General features: G+C 52.8%; 1 protein-coding gene across 6 annotated transcripts; it reads right to left on the bottom strand.

Moving 5' to 3' along the window:
• Positions 1 to 1,267: 1,267 nt before the first annotated feature.
• On the bottom strand, positions 1,268 to 16,874 carry ZMYM3 (zinc finger MYM-type containing 3). Of its 6 annotated transcripts, none has more exons than XM_012475023.2 (25): positions 16,834 to 16,874; positions 14,772 to 15,457; positions 13,747 to 13,790; positions 13,366 to 13,438; positions 12,623 to 12,917; positions 12,231 to 12,408; positions 11,664 to 11,882; positions 11,222 to 11,372; positions 10,875 to 10,990; positions 10,625 to 10,711; positions 10,350 to 10,500; positions 9,922 to 10,094; positions 9,535 to 9,700; positions 8,787 to 8,884; positions 8,542 to 8,704; positions 8,173 to 8,285; positions 7,839 to 8,013; positions 7,510 to 7,656; positions 6,958 to 7,061; positions 6,472 to 6,640; positions 5,989 to 6,140; positions 5,134 to 5,248; positions 4,355 to 4,609; positions 2,859 to 2,976; positions 1,268 to 2,747 (listed from the first exon to the last, which is right to left on the bottom strand). In XM_012475023.2, exons 2-25 carry the CDS (start codon positions 15,436 to 15,438, stop codon positions 2,555 to 2,557), a joined length of 4,122 nt encoding a protein of 1,373 aa, XP_012330446.1. In that variant the 5' UTR covers positions 15,439 to 15,457; positions 16,834 to 16,874; the 3' UTR covers positions 1,268 to 2,554. The 6 variants fall into 6 exon arrangements, with proteins under 6 accessions (XP_012330446.1, XP_012330449.1, XP_012330447.1 ...); XM_012475026.2 differs by lacking the exon at positions 16,834 to 16,874 and adding an exon at positions 16,655 to 16,824 and having other exon boundaries at positions 13,366 to 13,432; XM_012475024.2 differs by lacking the exon at positions 16,834 to 16,874 and adding an exon at positions 16,655 to 16,745.
• Positions 16,875 to 18,101: the final 1,227 nt, after the last annotated feature.

Below are 18,101 nucleotides of genomic sequence, written 5' to 3'. Positions count from 1 at the left end.
CCTCCCAGGTTCAAGCAATTCTCCTGCCTAAGCCTCCTGAGTAGCTGGGATTACAGGCACCCACCATCATACCTGGCTAATTTTTGTATTTCTGGTAGAGATGGGGTTTCACCATGTTGGCCAGGCTGGTCTCGAACTCCTGACCTCAAGTGACTCACCTGCCTCTGCCTCTCAAAGTGCTGAGATTCTAGGTGTGAACCCCTTCTTTTTTTGGGGGGGCATTCTTGATCGAATCTTTTTTTCTTTTTTGAGATGGAGTTTTGCTCTGTTGCCAGGCTGGAGTGCAGTGGCATGATCTTGGCTCACTTCAGCCTCCGCCTCCCAGGTTCAAGCGATTCTCCTGCCTCAGCCTCCCGAATAGCTGGGATTACAGACACCCACCCACTCCCTGTTCTTCATATTGTTCTGGGGATTGTCTCTCTAAACAGATCTGAGCCTACTGCCCCTTGGTTGGAAAAATCTCAGCCTTGCACTTCCCACCCCTATCTCTGTGACCTCCCAACCCTTTCCACTTTGTCTTTGAGGCCCAGGTCTAATGCCATCTCCCTTAGTAAACCCTCACATAGCCTCCCTATAAACGTGTTTTGTCTTTTTTTGAGACAGTTTCACTCTGTTGCCCAGAATGGGTGCAGTGGGGTGATTTCGGCTCATTGCAACCTCTCTGCCTCCTAGGCTCAAACCATCCTCCCCAGCCTCAGCTTCCTCAATAGCTGCAACTACTGGTGTGCACCACCACACCCAGCTTAATTCTTGTACTTTTGTTAGAGATGGGGTTTTGCCATGTTGCCCAGGCTAATCTTGAACTCCTGGGCTCAAGGGATCTTCCCACCTTGGTCTCCCAAAGTTCTGGGATTACAGGTGTGAGCCATGGCACCCAGCCTCCCTGTAAACCTGAAGTGAGTGCTTTATTCCTCTGTTCTCCCATAGCACTATTTATTTTATTCTGCCTGTATTCGGACTAACTGTGTACTATTTGGTCTCCCCTATAGGCTGGGACCCTGCTGGGGATTGGATCCTGGTCTAACCAGTCTGTCTTTTTTGAAGCATGTAATCTAGGTCTTTAAACATAATAGTTTCTTAATACATGGCTAGTGAATATTTTTTTTCCTTAAGTGTTTGGAAACTTGTTATAAAAAAGACCACATCCCCAGTAGATTCATTCAGTAAAGTAAGAACAATTCTCAAACACCACCTGACTTCTTTATACTTGGAGAGATTTGAAGTTCCAGCGTTGCTCCTCTATATCCATCACCCAGAAAAGACAAAAGACAATTTTAACTCTTTATTTGAAACAAACAATTTCAGAGACAGGTTAGTCGTGACAACAGCTTCTCACTACAACACAAGGGTGGGCATGGCTCACTGAAGGGACAGGCCAGGCGCCTCAGAACAATATATACAATTTAAACAGTCGCTAACTGGTGACAGTTATAAAAACACAAAAAGGAGCCTGGGAAACAGCAAAGTCAACAGGGAAAGAACTGGGTACCCCCTTTGCCAGAAGCTAATCATTTTCTGGGACCTCAAAGGCAAGATGGGGAAGAGAAAAGATGTAGGCAGTGGGGGCAGGCCCCGCGCCCACAGATCCTCACCTGTCCTTCGACCACAGATCCCATCCTGCATGACTCAAGCCCCCACAGGCTTGGCCTGGCTCTTATGATGGGGGTGAGGGAAACAAAAGAGGGGAACCCAGCCTCAACCCAAGTCAGAATGTAGTTTTTGCCTTGGGAGCTCTGTCCATTGAGCTAAAGGGAGGCAGTTACAGAGGGGGCTAAGCATGTTGACACCATGGCTCATGGCAACCTAAGATGGCAGAGAGACAAACACAGAAACCAAGGGGACAGGAGTCTGCACAACAGGAGTCTGCTCTCCGTACTTAGTCATTCTCTGCCTCTGAGGAAAAGAAGGCATTTGGAAAATTTTTTAAACGGCAGCACCAAGGGTCAGTACTTGCCGGGGTGGGTATGCAGTGGTGAGAGGGTGCCAACAACCAATTATTTCATGGAAGGGGAAAAGTGTCTAAGCTTTGTGTTTTAGGTAAATGGTCCCCTCATCACTTTCATAGTTTATTTCAGACCTTTCAGATAAGACCGTTTTGCATGGTTCTGGGGAAGAGAAGGGAGTGGGCGCAGGGCAGAGAAGGCAGCTGGGTTTTTCCCTAGGTCATACCGAGGAACAAGAGGCTTTACCTATGTGGGATGGGTCAGGAAACCCAAAGCCAATAGGATCACCAGAGCTATTAACACTCCACCCAGAGTATGGACCCAGAAGGAGGGGTTTACTCTGACGCATAAAGAAAACGGGCGAGCTGGCTTTTGCCCATCACTGGGAGACCAGCCCCTGAGTACAGAAGACCGGGGCCCCGTGGTTGTCAAGTGGTATGGAAGAAGGTAAAAGCCAGGGGTTCCTAGAGAAGGCAGGGAATGGGTGAGCGGAAGGGGGCAGTCAGGGCCCTTCAGAATGAGTAGCATTGGTTCCTGGGCCTGTCACCCTGAGGGGACATGGCCGCAGGACAGACATTGATGTGAAAGATGGATATGGATGGCACATGAGCTCAGTCCAGGTCTTCTTCCCCAGGACGACCCAGTTCCTCATAAATCTCACGCACAGCGAGGATGCGATTGAGCATGCTCTCCAACATGCTGCGGTCCATGGGGATCACAGAATACCAGAGAGGTGACTCGGCGATGCAGGACCGTTCGGGTTGCAGATAGAACACGTCGTTGCGAGTCCGGAGGCTTTCAGGACTGCAACATCAGGGGTGGGGTGGGGGTGGCAGGACAGAAGATCAGTACCGAGGCCAAGTAGATCCCTCGGGTCCCCATGCTAATGCTCTTCCTGCCAACTCACCAACTCACCATTTTGAGAGATAGAATTCATAGAACTTGACAGGGCAGCGGAGGGGATTCATGCGGTTCTCACGCTGCTCTAAGATAGGGGCTTCATCTTCTCTCTTCCGTTTTCCAGGACCCGTGTCTGTAGGGGAGGGAAATGACTCAGACTCGTTAAGAGCAGAGGCTCCATGAGCCACATCCAAGAGCACTGTCCAAGGTACAGGGAGATGGTGTCATGACACAAAATACAGTCTCATCAAGTCTCATCAAGACTGAGGTGGAAGAAGAGGTCAGTCTCTCCCACGCCAGCCCCACATCCTGTCAGGCTGTTATTACTCGGCCCTCCCCAGTTCCCACTGCCAAACTCTCTCATTAAAAACTCTCCCAAGTTGCTCTCTTGAAAAGGTGATCTCTGAAGTTATTTAAAAAAAAACAACTAGGCCGGGCGCGGTGGCTCACGCCTGTAATCTCAGCACTTTGGGAGGCCGAGGCGGGTGGATCACGAGGTCAAGAGATGACCATCCTGGTCAACATGGTGAAACCCCGTCTCTACTAAAAATACAAAAAATTAGCTCGGCGTGGTGGCGCGTGCCTGTAATCCCAGCTACTCAGGAGGCTGAGGCAGGAGAATTGCCTGAACCCAGGAGGCGGAGGTTGCAGTGAGCCGAGATCGTGCCATTGCACTCCAGCCTGGGTAACAAGAGTGAAACTCTGTCTCAAAAAAAAAAAAAAAAAAAAAAGAGATCGAGACCATCCTGGTCAACATGGTGAAACCCCGTCTCTACTAAAAATACAAAAAATTAGCTGGGCATGGTGGCACGTGCCTGTAATCCCAGCTACTCAGGAGGGTGAGGCAGGAGAATTGCCTGAACCCAGGAGGCGGAGGTTGCGGTGAGCTGAGATCACGCTATTGCACTCCAGCCTGGGTAACAAGAGCGAAACTCCGTCTCAAAAAAAAAAAAAAAAAAACAACCGATAAAACAGACCCTGTTGCAAGGGTGAGCTTGCCTTCTGGGATAGAGAAACAGCAATGACCCCAACCCCTTGTGCATTAGTCCAGTAGAAGCATGGATCCAGAGAAGGGACCTTGGGAACTATACTCAGACAGGACAGAATTCCAGGGACAGAAAAAAATGGAAACCAAGGTGCAGTTGTTGTTAGGCTCGATAGCAAAGAATCACAGAAAGCCTGTCATTCATTCAGTCTACCGTCCCCTACAGCCAAACACACCCAACGGCTTCCTCCTTGTCCACCACCCAGAAAAAGCAGCAAGCAAGTAGTGTCTTAAACTAGGAAAGGCGGGAATCAGGCCACAGGGTGACCTCCTATTTATGCGACAGCCATTGCCCATCAGGTAGGAAGACTGGCCGTTTCTACCCTTTCTGCACACAGGAACGGAAGGAGAAGGAAGCTAGGGGCCAAGGAGAGGGCCGATCTGGCAGGTATGGTGGGTTATAGCGGGTCATGGAAAGGGAAGGCAGAGAAGGGGCAAAAGCACAGGGGAGGGGGCAGCCTCGTACCTCGCCCTTTCCTCTGGCGGACTGGGGCATAGTAGCGGATGCTCACCACCTTGGTGGTGCCCCGAGGGGTGGTACACTTGCGGGACTGCCGCACCACATTGGTGAAGGAGAGCTGCATGTGTTCCTCAGCTGTCTGCAGCCCAAAAAACTTAGTGTTGAAGAACATGAGGGTGTTGAGGAGGACAAAGGGTGAGTAGACCCCCAGTTGCTTACACTCCCAGAGGTGCTCCTCCTCCACTCGAGAGAACACCGTATCTATAATGGTCAAGGGGGAGAGGCCAGTTAGGAGGGTGTGGCTACCCAAACCCAACCACTTCCCATCCCACATGATTCCATTTGGTGAGTAACCTTTGTATAGAAAACGCTGTCACTCTGCTACACTTGCTACACTACACAGTGGGACTGGGCTTTTAAAAATATATACTTTCCACACCTGCATTTGGAACATCTCTCACCACCCTCAAGTTGCAGACAGGTAAATGTAAACCTTGAGGAGTCCCACGATTTCTTACTTTCTTTCTTTACTTACCACCCAAACCCAGGCCATCTTTTTCTGGTCCTAGAGATAGCTCTTCAGACCTAAGTCTTGATCCCCTCCTCATGTTCAAGTACAGGTGCTCCTGTGCTCCTTTAACTCTAAACCCTGAGGCATCCAGCTACACGCTCCTGCCCTCGGGCCCTTTGTGAAGAGTGGCACATCAAACAGCACAGGACTCTCGGGATGGTGAATTGGAAGAATGGAGAAAGGGTGTAGGGGTTGCTACGTCCCTGTCCCTTACTGTTGGGGAGGAGTGTAGGCTGCCAGGTACTCAGAGACTTATTGAGTTCTTGAACAAAAGTCAGGTAGTAAAGGTCCGTGAAAATGTTCACCATCCGGTTATTTTCCAGCAAGTACTGTGGAAAGAAAAGCAGACACACACAAGGCTGGACTGTAGGTCCTAGAAGAAAGATAATGATGCTGAAGCTCCCAGGTATGGTGTCCTTGATCATTAAGAGATGATGGGAAACAGCTGCTTGATTAGGTAGCCTCGAGCGCTTTCCCCCAGGTCTACCTACAGCTCTCAGCTACTCAGGGTTTGCTGGAAGAGGAGGAGGCTTGGAGATGTTCTTCAGAAGCCCATACCTCCTTGTCAGGTAACATGTGGCTGACTTCTCCTAGTGGGAACTAAACATTACCCCAGCACTCAAGGAGCCCGGCTCTACCTATCCCTCCCCTTCTAGAATGGGCTTAAGGATTACAAAGGGGACCTGAAGAGCAATGAAGACTGCTCCTTGGCCAACAGTCCTGGAATGCAGTTTTGATTTTAGAAGAACATTGATATTTCATGTTCTATTTGGAGTAGGAGATTAAAGGCAAGCTGCCTACTTGAGGCAGGGAACAAGATGAGGAACAGGGAGTGCAACAGAATATATATTTTTTTTCATTAAAAAATATGTTTTGAGTAGAGATGGGGTATCACTTGGTTGCCCAGGCTGGTCTCAAACTCCTAGCTTGAAGCAATCCTCCTGCCTCAGCCTCCCAAAGTGTTGGGATTACAGGCATAAGCCACCATGCCCAACCCAGAATCATTTCTGGTTAGACCCCGCTTGCTGTGTTAACAGTGACAGGAAGTGAGGCGGTACACAAGGGGTACCTGCTGGATGCCAAGACACAGATAGTAGATACTGTCAGGTTCATATCGTTCACCATTGGGCCGAGTGATTTCTCTCACAAACTGGGCCAGACCGTAGTTGAGCTCAGCAGCTGAGCAGGCGAGAATATCCTCTTTGATACGCATGGGTTTGGCTGCAGTGATATGTAGTACAGGTGGACAGGATTAAGAAAAACTCTATATGGAGAATTTCACTTAGCTCCACCACCATTAACCCCTTCATCCCTTAGTCATGCCTAGCTCCTGAATAATTACAGAAAAAGCCCCTAACCTGGAACCTAGACAGCATTTCCCTTTTAATCTACAACTCCTCCCTTTCTTCACAGGGCATCCTTAAGTGATCACACCCTTATCACTCCTAGACATCTTCAGCTGAATCACAGGCCCAGCCCCTCTTCCCCTTTACCTCCTCCTCCTCCCTGCCCCTGTCTCCCCCCACCCCCACCCCAACCCCCAGGTACTTACGGCCAAAGCGCAGCTCATCACCTTTGCTGGTTTCTCCATTGGCATATTTTGACTGCACCCAGCACTTCCAAGCATTGACACCGTAAGAATAGTTGAGTCCAGTACAACTAGGCTGACTGCTCATGGAGTCCCGGGAACAGCTTTCGGAAAGCACCAGCCGCTTTTGACCCTGGAGGGGAAGAGAAAGCAGGGGCATGGCAGAGGTAAGGCCAGAGGCAAGGTGAAAGCTAGTCAACACCATATTTACTGCTGGCTGGGGCAGGGGCTGATATAAGCACACAGCAAGCTTCCATAGCACAGAGTCCCAGGAACAGCTTTGATGACCTTGTGAAATGGGAGGAGGGCAAAGTTTGGCTTTATCTCAGTACTTCTAGTGTTGGAGAAAGGAGTAGGGAAGGTCAAACTATGGTTGCTGGCTTGGCTCTCGCGTCCTCTCCCCTTTGGGCCGCCATTCTTCTTTGGTACATACAGTAACCCCAGCCCTACCTTCCTCATGGTTCGGGGAAGGTCTTGTTCAGTAGACACGTCCTCAGGCCCTACCAGGCCACAATCAAAGAGGAAGTCTACACTGGGATTAATGTCCAAAGGATCTAATATAAGGGAAAGAAAGAAAAAATCAATTTCTTAAGATCTCAACCCTGCAGACCTCCCACCCCACCCCTGCTACTTGCCAACTTTATAACTAGATGAGCCAAAGGAACTAGTAAAGCTATACCAAAAAGCATGCTCAGAGGCACAAAAACAAAACACAGCAACGGGAAGATCTTCAGCACTACTGAACTGTAAACATGTTGTACATGGTGAAATTTTATGTTCCTTTACAGTTTAAAAATTAAAGGGGAAAAAAAAAACCATGACTCAGAAGTCTAAAAGAGTGCACCTGTCCTGGTATCTCTGGCACTGCTCCCTGTGAGAACCTTCTGTCTTAGAATCACAATGAACACTTTTCAGGGTCATGCTCAGAGACACAAGGAACACTACCTTCCTGATGGCACAAATGCTACCGTACTCAGTGGGCACAGCTCCAACCTTACTCACTCTTAGGAAAGTCTGCCTCCAAGTCTTGCCCAGGCTCATCCAAGACGTTGGCCATCTTGACTGCCATGGCCAGGACATCATCTCGAGCAGGCCCAAACAGGTCACAGTCTTCCAGGAGTCCCTCTGCACTCTGGTTGCTCACAAGATCTGGGAAGCAGAGAAGTTGGCTCAGTGGCTACAAGCTCCTGCTAGTACCCTCACAAACTTTCAGGGGCTGATCCCAGCTATCCTCCCATTCTAGTAGGCACCAAGATCACCCATACCACCCCCTCAGGCAGTGACACGCTGGTAACACCCTGTCTCCCTTGTTGCCACCATCTATGGCATACCACAAAGGTCAGATGAGGCCTTGTCTAACTCCTCAGCCTCTGCAATCATTTCTGCCATAGCCAGGATGTCAGCCTCCAAGGGGTTGGAAGGGATCTTCACCTTCAGCTCCTCAATGGTCTCTACAATCTTGTCTGTGCTCTCCAAGGTAGTGGGCAAGAACATGGGCACAGGCACCTGGAGGCATGAATCCCAACTAAATGCCAAGAACCATACCAGCAGACGAGGAGGAGATTATGAGAGAGAGGGGACAGTTGATGAGAGTAAGGGGAAAGGGTGGATCTCAAACTTGGAAGAGGAAAGGAGGACCCAGCCAGGAAGGGCAGGGAAACTTACCGGGATAGGCATGGAGAAAGGCACCGGGACTTTCTGGCAGTACAGATGCATAGGCACTGGCACAAAGATGGGCACTGGGATGGGCAGCACAATCACCTGTGGCTTCCACTCTTCTGTGGATAAGAAAGGGGTCTTCTCAGAGACCCTGCTGAACTGGTCACATGTGACCCACCAAAAGCTCTAACATGTGCTCAGTGTCACAAAACTGCCCTTGAACCAAAGACTGAAAGACACCTCTGTGATTCCAGGACAATCATATGCATGAGGCTTCAGCCACCCAAGAAATCCCCTTGTCCAGTTCCCGGATATAGAGCTGGCAGGCCTAGGACTCTGGAATACAGCCTGTGGCATCGAGGTACCCTGGCTCACCTGTCTGACTCCCTTTGGACTTCATCTCCACCTTGCAGGAGACGCCCCGATTCTGCATCAGCGGCTTACACATGGCAGCTTTGTTTTTGCGGGGTGTTGCTGGGGGCGGTGGGGGTGGAGGAGGGGTGGGAGCGGTGGGAGCTGATCGGGTCTTCACAGGGATCTGCAGAGATAAAGGAACGTTTGTGCCCCCAACCACCGTACCCTCCTCTGAGATTATCCTCCCCCTTGGCTTTTGCTCCGACCTTGCCCAAATTCCCATTTTCCTCTGGGGTCCTCACTGTGTTGCTGTTCTCCACTTTGGTTTGAGAGGGTGTCTGGGGTTTTGCCTCAGGAGACTGACCTGTAGATCAAAACAAATGAATGCTGTCATCCAAGGGACTAGCTGTCCATTTTCCTTACGCCTGTTCCAGGAAAGCTTCATTAACAGGTACACCAAATACAGATGGGAAGCTCTAGGATCTGTCCCCCTTGCCATCCCAGATCTAGTCTCCTATATGCCCCAGCAACAGCAGCCAAGAAGATTCTTTGCTCCTGGAGAATGAAACATTACTCTTTCCCCCACAACCCACATTTGAAACCTTCCATTTAGATAGCCTGAAGAGTTTGGTATCCCTGGAGTTGTAGAGGGGAGGGGTAACATTCAAGAAATAGCAGTCTTCAGTCTCACTAAAGGTAGAGTTTATGCTGAGATCTCCTTATCTCAAAAAACTAACCATAATCCCTACATGCTCCATCGTACCTGGATAAGCACCCACTCCCTAAAAATACACACTTCATAGAAAATCAGTAGATGCTAACTCCAAGAAGCTTTATTAAGACTCACCCTGGTACCTGCAGGGTCCGGAAGCTAAAAGAGAATACAGTTCACAGTACCACACCCTATCTGGCCAGGGATGAGGTGAACCCAAGAGGAAGGAGAAAGAGGCCAGGCTTAGGATTAGGAGAGTCCAGGCCCCCTCTAACAGAGTGTGCCCTCTGCCCGGGACTCACTGTTCAGGAGGCTCTCGGGCCCACTCTGGGTATCCAGATTGGGTTGGTTCTGCTGGCTATAGAAGCGCAGCAGACACTGCTGGTTGCAGAAATGACGGATTTGCCCACGCCAGTGGATGGTCTCCAGCAGCTTCCCCTGGCGCTTACAGGCATGGCACCGGGCAGCCTGAGGATGTCAACAGGATGGTCAGACCTGCCTCCCGAAAATGTGTCGGGCACTTTCTTTCCCCTGGGATAAGCCATGCTCCTCCCCTCAGAGATCAGGCCGCTTAGAGATGGAAGGCTGGCTGCCCTCCCTGGAGATCTGCCCACACCCAAGCTCAGTACCACAGCCCATACTCCCCGCCACCCTCTTTCCTGGCTCGCTAGTGTGCTGACCCTCCTTACCTTGCAGTACCACAGCAGGTACTTGCTCTTACAGTCTTCACTGCAGAAGTCCCAAGTGCTGCCATCCAGTTGCTCAGTGACTCCGCGCTGGCAGGTCTGGGAGCAGTAAGTACAAGTGATACAGCACAAGCCCAGCTTCTTAGTGAAGTCCTGTTTGTACAGCAGCACACAGCCTGGAAAGAGCGGAAGAGGAAAGAGCGTCCAGAGACACAGATACCCAAGGGCACAAGACCCAATCTTTTCAAGGCACGACACCTGAAACCTCTCTCTAAGCAGCCCCTTGTGCCCAAAGCCTTAGAGGAGACGGCGGTAGAGTATCACGGGCAGAAGGCTCTGCCTCATGGACCACTTTCCCAGCCTCCCTCCCTTTCCCTCCATTCTTCCTGGCTGGGAGTTACAGTGTCTTCTGCCCTTCCTAATCTCCTTACCTTCACTGCAGAAGCTTTTCTCCACTCCGCTGAATCGGAGTTTCTCATGCAAGAGTTTCTCCTGCCGACAGTGCTCACACTGGGACACCACACCCCGAAGCCGCTTGAAGTCCTCACAGCAATCACGGCAGCAGAACTGGAACACCTGGTCCTGAGGTGGGGGAACAGGGCGAGGAGGACAAGCTGTAACGTCTGGCCCAGCAGGGGCCAAGTGGAAGGACCCCTTCAGACACTCTGGTCATGTGGCAAGATGTGGGTGGGGGTGGGGCTCTTACCTGCCAGTCCAAGACCTCAGGCTTGCCACTGAAGAGGCTGTGGCAGTAGTGACAGCTCAGGTGAATGCCCCCCTCGGGGCTTGTGCGCTGGAGGGAAGGAAGACAAGTAAGGAGGGAGGGGCAAGATGTGTGCAGCAGTGGAGAAGGGGAGTCAGGCTTGTTCTCTGCTCTGCCCAGGCCTGCCTACCCCAATCCTCTGACCCTCTTTATGTTGCCACACCCTTCTATCCCTGGTCCAGGGTCTGAGTACCTGGAACTTGGTCCAGCAGCTGGGGCTGCAGAACTGGTAGACTGTGCGGTCCACCTTGTTGTAGTAACAGGGGTCAGAGAGGCTTCGGCGGCAGAAGCTGCAGGGTCGGGGAGGGCCTGGGGCATAGAGAGAATGAGAGAGAGGAAAAGAGAAAGATAGAAAGAGAGAGAGAGGGAGAGAGAGAGAGCACACGGAAGGTGTAAGGTAGTGCAGAGACGGAACAGAAAATCCACGGGGAGATGTGGTTGGGGCTGAGGTCGGGCAGCAGGGATTACTCTGGAAGAGGGGAGTATGGGAAGTAGAGAGAAGGCCAGCAGGGGACTCAGAGAAGAGGGCTTTGCACCTACCAGTGAGCCCTGCCTGCTTCACTTTGTAAGAAGTGGTACAGCACAGGGAACAGAACAAGCTGGTCTTGCCATTACGATCCACATGTGATAGCATCTCAAAGTTCTTACACAGGGTCTTGCACCAGACACATGGGTACACACGTGTGTTTTTCTGTGAGGATGGGGAAGGAGAGGCTGAGGCTGGATTTGTCCCTTCACTTTTATTTTTTAAATGTTTTAAACATGAAATATTTCAGGCATACAAAAAAAGTATAGATGATGATATAACAAAGACCTGTGTATCCACCAGCCAGCTTCAAAAATAAAACATAACAGATACAGTTGAAACCCCCTTTATTTGTTTTATTTCTCCCAGCCCTTGACCCATCAGCCACCTTTATTTATCACCCAAGAACCACACCCCCTTCCACAGCCCTCTAATGCACTACTCCCTCGGCCCCACCTTCTTGTATGCCCCCAAGCAGGTTGTGTTGCAGAACCGCTTTTGTTGGCCCTCATGGAAGAGGAGCTCGGGGCCAGGGCTCCCGGTCTTGGTGTAGATGTAAGCCCCGCACTGGTCACAACAGTTGGTTTTCAGTCCCTTGTTGGCCCGGAATTTGGAGAAGCAAGAATCGCTGCAGAGCCGGTGCACCACACTGCCATTGCTGACCTCATGCAGGACCTGCCACACACACACACACACCCTGAGCCTAAGGCCTGGCCACCACCGCCCACCCCAATGCAAGGACAGCCCCCCCACCTCACCCTAGACCTTCACAGCAGACAGTGGACCCAGGGACCCCCCAACCTGCGCCTCAGGCTGCCGACTTGATGGTGAGGTCCTGGGAGGTAAGGAAGGCCAGCTGCGCACATCCTGGAGAAGCTCTGTCCTTGAATATGCTCCCTCATGGTGGCCGCCTTTCCTCCCCACTCCCCTTTCCACAGGGCCTGGCCCCTGCAGTCCCAGGATGGGAGGGGCAGGTCAGGGCTAGCCAGGCTCTGTTAATCAGCCCCCACTGAGTGTCCTCACCTCTCCAGTCTTCTGGCATATGCTGCAGCGAGTGGCATCGGCAGGATCCCCAGACTGGGGGATCGGGCGCTGCTGTTGGGCCTCATACAGGGAGAGACAGACAGACGTGCAGAACTCATGGAAGGAGCCTCCGGAACCAGTCTGCGCCACGACTGAGTCCTTGGTGTTCCAGATCTCCCTAGAGGTGGGAACAGGTTTGAATATTCACTCGGGACCACTCTCTCATTTCCTCAGCTTCCACCCCTCCTCCAGGATCAGTGACCACAGACTCCCTCCCTATATCCCTCACTTGCCCAGCTCCAGCCTGCTAGGTTCTTACCAACAGTCTCTGTCTTACTCATACTCCTGCCCAGATCCCTGCCCTCTGCACAGCCCCCAAGACCCTCACGCACTTCTTGCAGAAGGTACAGGTCTTTTTGCCCGAAGGCTTCTTGGAGAAAGTAGTGAGGCAGGATGACGAGCAGAAGAGCTGAGGCAGCCCCTTGCGCTGATAGGCAGTCTGCCCCTTCTGCAGTGGTGTCCGGCAATGTGCACAAGTCATCTTGGTGCCCACTGCAGAGCGCCCAGCCCTTTGTGACACACTTGAACGTAGGGACATTCGAGGAGAGCGCCGGGGCCGGAATGGCACAAAGTCCTCATCATTGGGGTCATCTACCATGGCATCAGAATCCTCATCTGACACTGGAACTGAGGAAGTGGGGAGGTGGACGTGAGAAAGGCCACCAAACCAGGTCTCCAACCATCCCTGGATCAACAGTTCAGTCCCTCTCCTGGAATCCCAGTTGTTGCAGCCTTTACACCCTGGCCCTTGTTACGTTAGTGTAAGACCTTGGTGTCTCTCTCCCTTGGTTACTCTGTAACCTCCCAGGGAGAGAAAGAGAGAGGCTCTAAATGAGTAGATTTGGAGACAGAGATGGCATAGATGAAACAGGAAACTCACCATTCTCACTGCTCTTGTTTTCAATTTCCCCCACTGCCCCTGGTTCCCATGCCAACCCATAGCGGAGACAGGTACTTCTCGAACTGCATAGAGCAGGACTACAGGAGCTAGAAGATCCATGCCCTGCCACATGCCACTTTCGGCTCTCTTCCACACCCAGAACTCCCAGGTCACACTTCCTCAAATCCTACTTACTGCTCTCAGTGGAATCCACAACCTCAGGTTTTGGAGGTTCTGCTCTCCTAACGCGCTCGCTTCTCTTCTGTACCTTGGAAAGATGGGAGGGGTGGAAAACTGACACCCTGGCCAGGCTAACACTAGTACAGGGTTTGAGGTGGGGATAGGAGATGGGAGGGGGAAGGGAGAGTAGGGACCCTTGGCCCAGCCCTTAGGAGGAGGGGAGAAAAGGAGGCTGGACTTTCTCCCCAACAAGCAGTAGACAGTAGTGCTCCCTCCCTCCTCCTAACTCTCCTTACACACACTCTCTACAGAACAACATCTGGGAGGGAAAATGAAGGGTCTGTCCTTCCCAGAGCTAAGGGGGAACCAGACTCCTTCCAATCCCCTCCCCCTCACCCGTTCAGGCGGCTTCTCACTCGCCTTCGCAGTCAGGCCATCTCCTGCAAAGGAAGCAGAAGGCAGCCTAAATGTTGAGCCTGCCCTCACCACCCCCTCCCGGGCCCAACCCCCGCCTCCATTCCTGGGGAAGAACTTACTCAAAACTGAAAGGGAAAACTCAAGTGCCTGTGGCTTCTTGGGGCCCCTCTCAGGGTTACCTCAGGCACTGTACAAGGGGGGGGTGGGCACGTGCAGCTATTCCATAAAAAAAATTCTATCCTTCCCACCAGCTTTCTGTCCCAATCCTTGAGGGTTAAGGAAATACAGGTAATATACCTTACATTAAGAATTTATATTTTACCAATGAAAAACACACAACCAACCACCCAAAGGTAGCAAAAGGAAAAGGACGCATCAATGTCTGGGTAGGTTTCCCTGGATTTGGGTGGTTATATAAACCCCAAGACCCTCACCACAGCCTGACAGAGGCACACCACTAGGCAGAAGACGGGAGAAACTAGAGCCTCTCAAATCAAGGCTGTCCCTCCCCTATCAGAGATTCAATCCTAGACCCTGCATTTCTACCACTCTGCCTAAATCCTTATGCTATTAGGGGCTCTAGAACCTAGTTACCATTCATCAAACCCAGAAACCCCACTCCCATTTAGAACCAAAAAGCTGTAAAAGTCTTAGAACCAAGAAGCCTGGTGTACTTCCCTAAATCCTGAAGGAAGGACTCTGGCACCAAAAGCAAACTGGGGTAAGAAAAAAGGAACCTTTCCCACCAAATCCACTCCCTGCAACCTACACTCCCTGAAATCTTACCCCATTCCTCCCCCACAGCCTGCGCCCACCCCTACTTTCCTTAATCTTCCTCTCCACACCACCCTACTCCTCCCTCCTAAACCCCAAGTCTATCCCCACACACATCCCTACTCTTATCTCTCCACCCTCCTCCTCCCCACTACTTCGCAAAGCACACGGCCACCCTTCCTTACCACCCATCTCCTAGCCCTGATTCTCCAGATAATTAGGAAACCTACCTGGCAAGGAAGGATGTGCAGCCGGGCTAGAGCCCCCAGGTTTGGTCTGAGAAGTGTTGATTCCATCCCCCAGAGTCTCTCCCACTGAAGGGCTAGGGGGGGCATTTGGGCTCTGTGGCTGCCCTTGGGGAAGCTCCTCCTCCTGCCCAGGGGAGCCCCTTCTCGCAGTAGCCATGGAGGTGGTCTCCTCTTCTTCAATATGTGGGGACTGCAGGGTTATTGGAGAATCTGGAGCCAAAGGCTCTAGCAGCCCCTCGGGTGAAGAGGAATTTGCCCCAGCCCCTGGGTCAGGTGGTACCACCTCAGGGGTCTGGCCCCCTGGTCCAGGCTCTAGGGTCTGATCCCCCGCATCCCATGCCAGGGTCCCCTCAGGACCGTGGTCCACCTCCGGGGGAGAGGGAGCTTTATAGAGCAGCCCCTCCAGCCCCAGCAACTCAGTGGCTCCATCCAGGACTCCAGGGTCTTTTTCCAAGCCAGCAGGGGTATCAAGCAGGTCCAGGGCTCCCGAGGATGGAGAAGGGCCAGGGGGGGCCCATCCTCGAGTTGGGGCAGTCTGGGATTCCAGCAGATCCTCTCCAAATTCCATGTCTACTGGTAGATCTCCAGCCAGGGGCTTCTCTGGCAGGGTCAATGGGTCAAATGGACTGGGGAAATCACTGGGGTCCATGAGTATGGCTAGATATGGGCTGCAGAGTAGGAGTGGAAGAGGGGGCAATAGAGGTGGTCTTAGCCAGAATTCCTTCTTATATAGGCTCTGAGACACACCCCATCATCCACTTGGATTTCTCTTGAACAGCCCCACCACCACAATCTACAACCATTTCCGAAGGCTTCAGTCCTAATGACCACTCCCCCCCATACAGCGCCCCCAGTGGGGAGAGGCGTTCCCCGCCCTGGCCCCGTGCCCACACTGGCCAGGCAGTCGGTCTTTCCACCCGCCCACCCCCCCACACTCGACTGCAACTCCCATTCCCTTCCCCCCTTACCTTTCACCCCCCCAACTCAGGCTGAACGCCCCCTTAGAGTCTCCTAAGGCCGTCGCCACCAGGAGCCTTTCCCGCCCCCGCGATCTCAGTTTCCATTCCCTCCCCACTCTGCTGGAGCCCCCCAGCTCCACAGTCTTTACCCACCCTGTCTGGCCCCACCCCCCCTCCCCGCGTTGCTAGGTCCTCCCTCGGCCCTTCCCCCGCCCCCACAAACTGCCCTACGTAACCCCTTCCCCCCAGTTACCTTTCAGGTCTTCCACTTCTTCAGCCCCGTCCCCCTTTCCCATTGCTCCTCCAGTCCTCCCTTCTCCTGTTGCCCACCCCCAACCTCAGGCATTTACAGGGAGACATTTTGGAGCTGCGATTTCTCCTTAGACCCCCCCTCCCGGCTACCGCAAAATACCGCTTGCAGGTTCGGTTCGGCTTGAGTAGGCCCGACCCCTACCTGCGGCAGGGTTAGTGTAAAGGCTACAAGCCTAGAACTGCAGACAGCGACGGCCCCGCGCTCCTTCTCCACCTCCCTCCCTAGCAGCCGGGACAGGGGTCGCGGCCCCTTTAAATGGCAGCGCCGCTCGCAGCGCCCAGCGCTCTGCACCAGGCGGGCGGGCGGTGCCAGCAACCAACCCCATTGGCTGGCTCGAGGAGGGGGCTCGCGAGACAGCGCCGGCCCCCGGCGCGAGACTCCCAGTCCAGTGGCCGCCTGGAAATTGCGGAGTGGAGTACAGCCACTGGAGACGGCGCTTGAGCCCCCGCCCGGGGCCCCGTTAGTTGAGAAGCAAAAGATAGCCTCTGGAGCTTTGAAGCTGGCCCCCCGGGAAAGGCGGCGTCCCCTTTCCACCCAAGGGCCGAGTGCGCTCACCCACAAAAAACACAGATCTACGCACCTGCTTCCCTTACCTGGCTCAAGAGTCTGGCCCCCGTCACACCCTGCCCGCCCTACCTCCTGGAGCCCACTCTACCCGTGATCCCCTCCTCTCATTCAAATGGTTCCCGGTCCCCTCCCCCTCCCCGTGTCTCTCTTCGCTTCCCACTCGTGTTCAATCCCCTCAGCGTCCGCCCCCCTCAATAGTCCCTACCTACGCCATGCAGCAGGCGCCTGCCAAGATTACCCTCCCCCATCCCCACCTCTCCGGGGCCCGCCCCCTGGGCGACTGTTGGGGTAGTGAGTGACAGCGGAGGATGGGGGGAGGTAGGGACCCAGCCCTCACGTGCCCCTCCTCCCCTTGTCTGCAGCTCTGGGGCCCCCTAAACAGTCGGAGATTGAGAGTTATGGGGTGTCTGAAGCCTGATCCCCAGCCACACAGGTCGGGTTAAATGGCTCTGGCTGAGTGACAACGCCTATGCAGTAACCGTTACTGCTTGATGACCCCCAAACCAGGTCCTGCAAAGCCACCCCCTACTCTCTCAACAGTCTTAGGGTAAGTTGGGATCTTCTCCCTGAGTCTTCCTGCAGGAGCTCCCCGCATTATCTCTGGAGTTTTCCTCCCTCACCAAGGCTGACCGATCGCTCCCTCTCTCTCTCTCGCACACACTCTCTCACTCTCTCTCTGCCTCTCTCCTCCCGCCCCCTTTCAGTCCTTGTCTGTCTCTCTCTTCTCGCTCTCTTTCTCTCTCTCCCCCTGTCTCTTTTTGTCTCCGTCTCTGTCTCTCTGCTTTTCTCGTGCGCACGAGCACGCAGGCGCGCTAACACGCTCACGCTCCCCCCTCCTGGATGGTCCTTAGCCTGTGGGTGTGGCTGAGGTTAGGCTAGAGAAGTGGAGTAGGGGTAGGTGGCACTGGCGTTAAGCCTACTGCCTTTACAAAATGTATGCCAGGATCCATTCTCAGTCCGCATTATATTAATAGTTAGAACACTTTACAATCCCCGCTCCCCACTTCCCAATCCAGCCCCTAAGGGCTGAGAGCATTTAGTAGCTGAGCTACTAGAGGAGGCTCAGTCTGGAAGGAAGTCTCCTTAGGAACAGGAAGGTTTGGTGTCCAGTGCCTATTCTATCCTGCCTTGTTGACTTCTGGCCTCTCCTCCTTCCCTCCTTCCCACACAAAGCCTCTCCTGGCCTTGTAGTCCTCGGGAGTTTACCCTCGCTTTTCTCATTCCTTTTCCCAGAAGCCTTATCCTTCCTAGCTCCCCACATGGCCTTGAGGTTATCTTTGCTCCCTCCTACAAACAGATAAAAGCCAGAGTTTCTTACTTTTAGGTTTCCCAAATCCAGGTTTCTCTTTATCTCAACCAGCATTCTGTGTACCCATCTCCTACCTCCTGTTTATTTCTATTCTTGGACCTCCCCTTTGCATTTTCTGCTTGTTCCATCTCAGGCCACCTAGTTTTTTTGTATTGCCTGTCCTC

This window comes from Aotus nancymaae, unplaced genomic scaffold (genome assembly GCF_030222135.1).
Source record: "Aotus nancymaae isolate 86718 unplaced genomic scaffold, 86718_ANA_hifiasm-v0.15.2.pri h1tg000081l, whole genome shotgun sequence".
NCBI lineage: Eukaryota > Metazoa > Chordata > Mammalia > Primates > Aotidae > Aotus > Aotus nancymaae.
This window is presented reverse-complemented; position numbering and strand designations above follow the sequence as displayed.